Source organism: Panthera uncia, assembly GCF_023721935.1.
Source record: "Panthera uncia isolate 11264 chromosome E2 unlocalized genomic scaffold, Puncia_PCG_1.0 HiC_scaffold_20, whole genome shotgun sequence".
NCBI classification, from domain to species: domain Eukaryota; kingdom Metazoa; phylum Chordata; class Mammalia; order Carnivora; family Felidae; genus Panthera; species Panthera uncia.
This window is the reverse complement of record NW_026057589.1, coordinates 18,314,577-18,324,291: the sequence shown is the minus strand read 5'-3', so window position 1 is coordinate 18,324,291 and position 9,715 is coordinate 18,314,577. Positions and strand designations below refer to the sequence as shown.

General features: G+C 42.3%; 1 protein-coding gene across 1 annotated transcript; it reads right to left on the bottom strand.

Annotated features, from left to right (window-relative positions):
* Positions 1–216: 216 nt before the first annotated feature.
* DYNLRB2 (dynein light chain roadblock-type 2) lies at positions 217–9,680 on the bottom strand. Its single transcript, XM_049622939.1, has 4 exons — positions 9,585–9,680; positions 6,870–6,945; positions 1,225–1,392; positions 217–460 (listed from the first exon to the last, which is right to left on the bottom strand). The coding sequence occupies exons 1-4, from the start codon at positions 9,585–9,587 to the stop codon at positions 417–419; spliced, it is 291 nt and encodes a 96-aa protein (XP_049478896.1). The 5' UTR covers positions 9,588–9,680; the 3' UTR covers positions 217–416.
* Positions 9,681–9,715: the final 35 nt, after the last annotated feature.

The window sequence follows — 9,715 nt, the reverse complement described above, 5'->3', positions numbered from 1 at the left end:
GCCCCTAGAGGATGAGGGCTTCCTACTCCCCGGTAGCTCCTGTTGTGCTCCATGGAACCTCCGGGACGTGCTAATGAAACGGGCAAAAGGACACAGCCACGTTGATTCTTGGCACACCTCTAGACTACAAAGACTGTTGCAAGGAAGGCTTGCTAGGATTCCCACTAGAATCCTTCAGTCTGGTGTACTATAAAAAAAAAAAAAAAGAGACCTCTATACCAGAATTCATTTATTACATAACTAAATCACAACTTTACAATACATTTGAAAGGGACTAAATGAGACGTGCAGAATAGTTTGTGAAAATAGTGAATAATGTCTGAAAGATCAGATTGGAATATAATCTTGGTAATAACTAAGGAGCAAATAAAGCATTTGCAACTGGGCATCACAGGACAGGATGGGCCGTAGCAGGTCTATTCACATGGATTCTGAATGACGATCAGAAGATATTCCTTATCTGTGGAGAGAGACGGACAAAGTTAATCCACTGGAAGAATTCAACTTACTGAGTGAATACTTCGGCTAATCTGCGTTTCTCTTCAAAACATCACTTGGACTCTCTGTAGACCAATGGTTTCCCACCCTGGTTGCACATCAGAATCACCTGCTGAACTTTCACTACCACGACCCGGGACCCAGTTCCAGAGGTTCTGAGTTCACTGGCCTGGGGTACGGCCTCTGGTATCAATAACTGTTTTTGTAAAGCTTTCCAAGTGCTTTTGATGTGCAGCAGGGTGAGAACACAGTATATGGGTAATTCTGATGTTATAGATGTTCTCTAGAGAAGTTTGTTCCAGACTAGATTTGGGAGCACGAGTCCTGTGTTACACAGACATTGGTGCACACTGTGAATGTAATTCCTTCAAGGAGAGGAGGGTTTCTATGGCTGCCGTCTTGAGGCAGGCCCGGTGAATGTGTTCTCTCGCGGGGAGGGTTTAAGACCCTACAGGGCTTTGAGCCACTCCCTGCATTATCCCTATTTTGATTACTGGTAATAAATGCAAATGGGAAAAATTCAGATTCTTCAAAGGTTAAATCTGTCGCTAACTTCACAAAATTTCCAGCTTGAGTTTTTCAGATTCCAACGTCTTTCATTTTGTAATTGGAGAACACTACGCGCCATATTGCAGGTTCAAGTCTGTATGTCCAGTTCCTTGAAACAGAGCTTTTATCCAGTAAAGGAGAAAGATGCTTTAAATATGAAGTGAAACGCCACGTTACCTGGGGCTACCATGATTTCATGTTTCTTTGACCTGATCCTGAGAAAGGTGAGGTCATTCTGAGGATCAATGTCACGGACCGTGCTCTTGGCTTTCATTGTCAGCTGATGAAGAAGACCCGCGTACTGAACCGTCGTCGAGTTGTCCAAGGTTGTTCGGATAGGAATGCCTGTTACAAGAGTCACTTTTGGGTTAAAAGTTTTAACTGTCAAAGGAATGTGCACCCTGTGGATATACCGGAAAATACTGATGATTTTAAAGAGGAAGAAAAAGTTATGGCCGACATCACTCACTGGTAACAATTTTAGTTTCTTTCCTTCCGGTCTTTTTGTGTGTACGTGGGTCTTAAAATGTAGTTGTGACAAACCATCATGACAAATTGGACTACTGCTTTTTTCTTCATTTAAGTGATAGCATACCCGAGCTGTTCTTGTCAGTGACACGGTCCTCAAATTATTTTTAACGGCTGTGCACTATTTTATAACATACCGTCATTTGACCAATCCCCTATTGTTAGACTGGTAAGTATTGTTTTTTGGGTTTCGTGCACACATTATTTGGAAGCTGTGCACTGATTATTTCAGAACTGAGTTCACATATTAGTCTACCTAATGCCCTCCTCCAAGCAGTCGGTCTATAGCCATTTTGCTTTGAAATGCTTTGTCCGTGACGTGGTGCTAATGTCCTCCCCTGAGGCCAGCAACAGAAGGGGACATCATAGCACACGTTGAGGAGTGTATCCAAAGGGGATTTAAAAAATTACGCTGTGGCTCCTCATACAGTATTTTGCAAACCTTACATTTTATATGAGAGAATCCAGCAGCAAAGTCACTGTGGCTTTGCTGGGCATTCCCCGGTTTGCGCTCACTCTTGGCTTAAGCATTCTTAGATTTAGCTGCTCGTGTGCTCTATTGTTCCATTATGCGATTTTAAAACTGAACCTATTAATTTAACTGGGAAAATCTATCCAGACAAATATGCAAGTATAATTCAATTCAGTTCAAATCAATCCAGCTCAATTCTGGTCACTCGGTGCTCAGCGCTTACTTGTTAACAGGTGCCGTGCTGGGTATTTTACGTGTACCGTGTCTCGTCTGAGAGGGCTTTCAGATTATTGTGAGAACTACCAGACAGCCAGGGAATTGCAAGGATTCCATTTGCACACGTGCCTTGAATTTAGGGGGACACGTGAAGGTGAGTGTGGGGTGGCTGTCAGATCCCACAGGCACCTGAATGAAGGCCGATCAGTGGAAGAGGCTAACACAACTCTGGGTCGTCCCTCAGAGAATGCAATTCCAGAAGCTGTTAAACAAGAGGGGATTTCAGGAGTGGAACGCTCTTACAAACTAACGATTTTACCAGTTTTTCATGAAACTCTTTGAGGACCTCCATTCTGACTGTGAAACAGTCTCTTTTAAAACAACCGTTCGCTCTGGAATAGGTCTTGCCAAACGATACAAGGACAATATTTACAGGAAAATCTGTTCAATAAACAAGGTTTTATATCAAGTTTGTTAATTTCTGTATTATTATTTCTTGGCCACTTTCCCCCGAAGTCAGTTATGTCTTTCACACCTGATGAGCCATCACAAGGCATGTGTCTTTAATGGGCAGGGAGCTGAGAGGTAGCAAGCTCTCACCTTTTAAGGGCACTTTCTGAGGACTGGTTTTATTTTGCATCTTGAATAGTGACTACCTCCAAAGTCTGCACCGCTCAGTGTCAAAACCAGAAATACAGCCAGAATAAATTATTTAAAATGTAGATGACAAGATTATGAATCCAATGCTCAGGCCTATTTAGTCTATTCATGATCCAAGTCAATAAATAAAACAGCTAGCCTTTCTGAATAATAAGTGCACACTGTGGAAGCTCTGGGAGGTTTTCATACCCATTACAGACCACTTGAAAAAAATCAATCGACAAATATTTATTGAGCTCTTGCTTGGTACCCTGCAAGGTAATTAAAAAATAATTTATTAAGGAGCAATTTTAGCACATGGTATAAAATTCACTCATGGCCCCTTCTGCGAGGTGACCACTGCTCCCAGTTTCTTTGGGAACCTTGCAGAGATATTCTAAGTGTGTTCAAGTGTCTTTTTGTTTGTATTCTTTGCATTGTTTGTTCTCTATTCTGTAAAAAAAAAAATTATTTTTCATGAAATACACTTGGAAACTCCTTCTGTTCAGTACACACAGGGCTAAGGCTAGGCGTGTTAATGACTGCATCACATCACTGTCGAATGGATGCCTTGTGATACACGTAACAAGTATATCCTCCTGGCGGGCATTTAGGCTGTTCCCAGGCTTTGACTTTAATAAGCAAGGCGATGGAATATGTCCGTGTGCATGCCATTTCACATTTGTGTGTATGTATGGTATAAATCCCCACGATGGAACTTCTAGAACAAAGAAAATGAATTGGATATTGCCGAATTTATGGCACTACTTTAAAATATGACTCTTTATGATCCCAGTAAGCTGGTACTCTTCAACTGTGTATTTGTACTTTGGTTGATTGTATTTCAAAAATGTAAGGAACTGACTGGATGGCTGATAAAGTCTAATGAAATTCAAATGATTGATGGTTAGAAATGTCAAGAATATGTAAAATCAAGAGCCTCTGGAAATCAGGCTTATATACATAAGAATATGGGATAGTTATGACCGTCTGAGAAATAATATGTATTCACCAGTATCTAATTCAACAATCAGTGCTGCAATATTGTAAACCGTGAATGGTTGGATAAATGGGAAACCGATGTTAGCAAAGGATCTAGTCTAATAAAAACCTCTACTGCTCAGCAGTGGGCTAAATTGGGAAGTCTGCTTTATTGTCATGGACAGGGCGCCTTGGTTTCACTAACGGTGAAACCAAAGGACTCTGTTTAACATGCCATATGAGATCGAAATGTATAAACCTGGTAGAAGGCCCACCTCGCCACAAATAAAACCTGGAGATATGTTAAAATGATTTGCTGAGAATTACACTAAACCCACTGGTGGTGTGCAAGAACATGTGAACACCATCTTAGTTAAATTTTTTTCAGCATTTAAGTTCCTGGGTCTTCTGAAAGCTGCCGGGCTGCACCATAATAAATGGCACTTTCACCTAAAATTGAGTAGGCAGCTGAAATGGAATGGAATATTTTATTAATTCTGTTCACACAACTTATACCATATGCTATTAATAAACATGCTTGTCGTACACTCTGGTTATTAATAATCTGACCACAAAAATAAGACCCTCATTTATATTTTTGGGAAAATGGTTAATTTGGTGTTTGGAAGGGTGCCCCGAATCCTAACATAATCTTATCTTAGTAAGGGTTAATTAGAAGAGGTTAATGGGTTTTAAAAATCATATTTTGCCGCCTTTGGATAAGAAAAATATTGAGAGACTTCAAGCAAGTGAAAGCAAAGTCAATTGTAATTCCAGCGCTCAGAGATGATCGCCGTAACATAGCCCTGTCCTTTCTTCCATATTTACTGTAAGTGTGTTTGTGTGGCTGGCTATGTTTATGATTAGAAAATGTTGGCTACTGCTCTGTTCCGTGCTTTTCATCTAACATTATTTCCCATGACTCTAAATATTCTTCAACATTTTCAATAGAGTAGTGGTTCACCAAGTAAACATTACATAATGAATGAAAAATTTTCCGTACTGCTGGGATAGATTTATTTACTTATTTGTCTGTTTCTTCACTGCTTTTGTACATGATGCCTCAGTGAGTATCCTTTGCAACTAAATCTGTTTCTTCGTCACTCCTTAGGATAAATTCCTAGGAGTGAAATTGCACGTCACAGGCTGTGGACATTTTCAGACATATGATGCATATGGCTAGGATTATACGCTTTTGACTAGGATCTTCCAAAGTGACTCGTAAGATGAGTTGTCCTGGGTTGAAAAGTATCTTTCCCCCACAAATTCAAGTCTATCCTAAACCTTAGCATGTGAAATAGCATGTCTTTGCAGATGTAATTAGTTAAGATACGGTCACACTAGATTAGGGTGGGCCTGAATCCGACGACTGCGGTCCTCACAAGGAGAGAAAACAGACGCAGAGAGGAGAACGCCATGGGACGATGGAAGCAGAAACTGGACTGATGCCTCTACAAGCCAAGGAATGCAAGGACTTCCGGAAGCCACCAGAAGCTAAGAGAGCAGCAAGGAAGGATCCTGTAGAGCCATCAAAGAACAGGCTGTCCTTACTGACACCCTTATTCCAATTCCAAGCCTGCAGACCCGAGAATAACTTTCTAATGTTTTAAGCCACCAAGTGTGTGGTACCTTCTTGCGGAAGCTGAAGGAAATGAATGCATTACCTTTCTGAAGCCCCACACGTAGCCCGTCGTAGGGGGTGTGTGGACTTGATGAGCATGCCAGGAACGAGACTCATTCCAGACAGAACAATGTGCTCGCGCTGCACCGCTTCCTGGAAATACTGGGCAGAACTCTTTCTTACCAATAAGGCTGATCTTAAATCCTTTCCCTCCTGATCACTCAAGCTGGGTGAATTTATTCATTTGGTGTTATTTTTCATTTTATTTTATTATTTGCAAAACACATCCAATGTTCTATTTACACATCAAATGTTGTCGCTGTACAAATCAATTAAAAACGTCCACATGCTGAGAACTATTTAATTATAATTCTGTTCAGTGTTGGGTACTGTGCTAGGCACCCAACAGTTAACATTTCATCCAACTATCATAAACCCTCAGTGAAGTAGGTTGTGTTCTGTCTTTAACTGCTAAGGGATTGAAGTCTGAATGTAAACAGGCGGTAGTATGTAGTTGCTCAATAAATATTTGCTGATGGATTTGTGCCAAAAATAATGATTAGCTGTGAGATTCTGTTGCAAAGCACTCTGTGTGCCATGGCAATTCACCAATTCTGTGGTTGCGCCGTGAGTTATGTGAAGGAGCTACTCTTATTTCCACTAATGCTCTGGGATTTGTGGTATTTCTTGCCTTTGCAAATGCCTGAATTAGCAATGACACTAGCAGGAGCCTTCAAGAGATTGCCACCATAGCTGAGCCCATAGCAGTGTGCCAGAGAAAAGGCTTTGTGGATTGTTAGCAGGGATTGTGGGACGAGAGAGAGCAAGTTTCTGGTATAAGTTTACGGATCTCCTAGGTGGACATGCGTTGGCCCTTTTATACTATATCCACAAAGACTATCCTGTAAGTTGTATTAAAATTTATTCTCAAATATTTTATTAAGTGTGGGAAAGGAACAATTTCACTTAAAAGGAAGACTGAAACTCTGCACCCTTTATAATGTTAAAAGAAAAACTAACTGCCAACAATGATATTCTCCCTATCTTCAATATGATACTTTCAATGGTATCCCTGAAATATTAGAGGAGTTACCAAAGCTTTAAAAATTAGACATGTGTAGTGTTTCTTAGGAATACAGAGATATTTTTAGACATGTTTTATTCATATTTATATCTTTAACTCTTAGCAGAGTGCTTGGTATATAGGAGGTACTCAATAGGTATTTGGTGAGTACATGTTATAGCTACGACACAGAAAATAAACTTTACATTTCAAATTCTAAGGTGTCTGTCTTAGGCGAGGCACAGCCAACAGGTCCTTGTTTGGCTTGTGTGTATCTAGAAGGCGTCCTGTGATATATTTACCTTCTGCATTCACGACCATAGTTCCCATCACCCCTTTATGGCTCTGGATCCTCTTTAGGGTTTCTTCTACCTCCGCCTGAAGAGATCAAGAAGGCAACTAACCAAAGGGGGTCTTTGCGGTAACCCTAATCCTAAAGTAAATGTTTGGAAAGACACCTACTCCCCCGTCCCCTCAACCTAAGGTACTGCATACTATGATCTCAGACCTTCGGAAGAGACCTTTGAAACCGCCAAGTCCTGTCTCCAAGCCTGCATAAGACTCCTGCTTACAACTCTGACACATCTCTTGGTGTGAACTCTTCTAGAGAAGGAGAGCTTACTACCTCACAAGAGCTCACTCAATTTTCAATGTCTCGATTTGCTGGAAAAGCATTCTCTATATTGGACAGAAATCTGCTCCCATTCATGTTTTACTCATTGATCTTTCTGTATTCGTATGAAAAATTCCTTTTCTGTATTACACTTCTTTAAATAGTTACAGAGCTATTGTCATTATCTCCCTCTGTCTGAAAGTATCCCTTAGGGGTGCCTGGGTGACTCAGTTGGTTAAGCATCCAGATCTTGATTTCTGCTCAGGTCATGATCTTATGGTTCGTGAGATCAAGACCCATGTTGGCCTCCGTGCTGACAGTGCACAGCCTTCTTGGGATTCTCTCTCTCTCTCTCTCTCTCTGCCCCTCTTCTGCTTGTGTGCTCTCTCAAAGTAAATAAATGTAGAAAAAAAAGTATTCCTTAATGAGAAATCTTATTCTCACTCCTAAATGTTACCTACTTGGGAGTTCAGATGATTAAATTCAGGATACTCTGTAAACACAACATATCCCAGGATTCTCTTGGTAACGTGCCTGGGTCTCAGTGCAAGCTGAATATTCACCCATGAATGATTATGTTGGAGCCCCACTGGGTTTTAAACTCAGCTTCCTGAATTAATCTTACGCACAGACTATCTTGTACCAGTTTTATTCCCTTCTACAAATGCTAAAATCACAAATAATCTTTTTCAGACCTGCATATGACTCCTGAGTAATCACTGGATATTCCGAATTCAAGCAGTATCCTGCAGAGTGTCTTGATGAGGGTTTGTTTTTTTCCCTTCTAACCTCAAACGGGTAAACATTATGCTACTTTAGTGAAAAGACAGTTTTCTTTCGTAACGGCTGGGTGGCTCAGCTGGTTGAGTGTCTGACTCTTGATCTCGGCTCAGGTCATGGTCTCACAGTTTGTGATTTCAGGCTCGGCACTGACAGTGTGGAGCCTGCCTTGGGATTCTCTCTCCCTCTCTCTCTGCCCCTCCCCTGCTCACACACTCTCTCAAAATAAATAAACATTTTTTTAAAAAGATAGTTTTCTTTTGCCTTTGATGTGGGCAGGAACACTGATTTCCTCTTTTCCATAACTACAGCATATGCTTGCTGAATTTCAGGCGTTTGTGTACTGGAGTCACATTTTTTGCCATTACGAATATCTTCTATATTATATACCTAACATGTTCTTTAAATGATCTCACTACTAAAAGCTACTAAAAAACAAATGGATTTTTACAAGGAAACTACAACTACACATCACTACCACAAATGGAAAGCTGCTACTATTTGTCCGAGACAGAAATAACCGCAAGAACGAACAAAATGAAGAGAGTGCCTGTTATTAAATTCTACCCCAAAGAAAGGTCTGAGCCTGAGGTCTGATATTCAGGTGAAATATGGAAAATACCAAATGACAGTGATACTCAGGACCTAACAGTGCCAGGAGCTTTCTTGGATACAGTCTCCAGGCTGCGGGAAAAAAATGGAAGAGGAGTCACTTCCTCAGGTGTGATTCGCTCTGTGTGATTTGTTATTTCTGAGCTATTTTACATAGCAACTACTGTTTGCGTCTCACTTTGGGAAACACTGCACCAAAGCACAAGAGTGATACAGGGGATCCAGTATCACATTTTGGCCGTCTTTAACACAATGTGCATAGCTCCCTACAACCACTAACCCCCCTTTATCTTTTTTGTTTTTTTTTTTTTTTTTTACTTCTTTCCCAAACGGCTCTTTCTGCTGTCAGCCTCTCCCTCTCTCCTTCCAGTTGTTTCTTCGTGATTTCTGCACCCCTCCAATACAATCTCTTAATCCCCATCTCCAATCCCCTTTCGCCTCTCTTAAAAAACTCGCCTTGCTCCTCTTCAAGCTATCCCCAGTCTCCGCTTTCTATTTACTGATTTATTTATTATCTCTCCCCTCCCTTTCCTCTTTATTTTCCTTTCTTCTTTCTCAGTATCGCCTCCTTCTCCCTTCTCCTCACCCCCCTGCTCTCCCTGGGGCCCCTTTCTTCCTTCCCAGGTTCTGACTTCTCTCCCTCTCGCCTCTTTCCTTTTCAAACTTCCCTCGCTCCGGAGCTCTCTCACCCCCTCAAGACCTTTCATCCCCCCGTCTCTCTCTTCTCCTTCTCGGCATCCACACCCCGCAAGTTCCACTCGCCAGAGCCACCCCCCTTGATATCTATCCCTCAAGACAGCTTCCCCCATCTAGGCATCTTCTCCCCTCCAAGGTCGCCCTCTCCCTCCTTCCCCGTCCAAGAATCTTCTAGAGCCCCCAGCCTTCGCCACCGCCCCCGGACCGGCTGGCGAGGGACGGCCTCGGGGGCAGGGCAGCGAAAGTCCCTCCCCCCCCCACCCCCGACGTGGGCTCCCCTGAAGCGCCGGGTCGCAGACGGAGGCTCCAGATTTACCATCGCGCGAAACGCGGCTCAGCCCGGCGTCACCGCTGCCCGGGAAGTCAGCAACGCTTCCAGCCGTTGCTAGGCGACGGGGAGGAAGTGACCTCCCGGAAGTGCGGGTGCACGCGCCTGCGTGTCCGCGG

What these genes read in the sequence shown, in the direction of transcription:
- DYNLRB2 (XM_049622939.1), bottom strand. An exon ending in TATGGTCGTGAATGCAGAAG is followed by an intron (nt 1,393 to 6,869) that starts GTAAATATATCA and finishes CTCTTGTAACAG; the next exon opens with GCATTCCTATCCGAACAACC. An exon ending in TGAAATCATGGTAGCCCCAG is followed by an intron (nt 461 to 1,224) that starts GTAACGTGGCGT and finishes CTCTCTCCACAG; the next exon opens with ATAAGGAATATCTTCTGATC.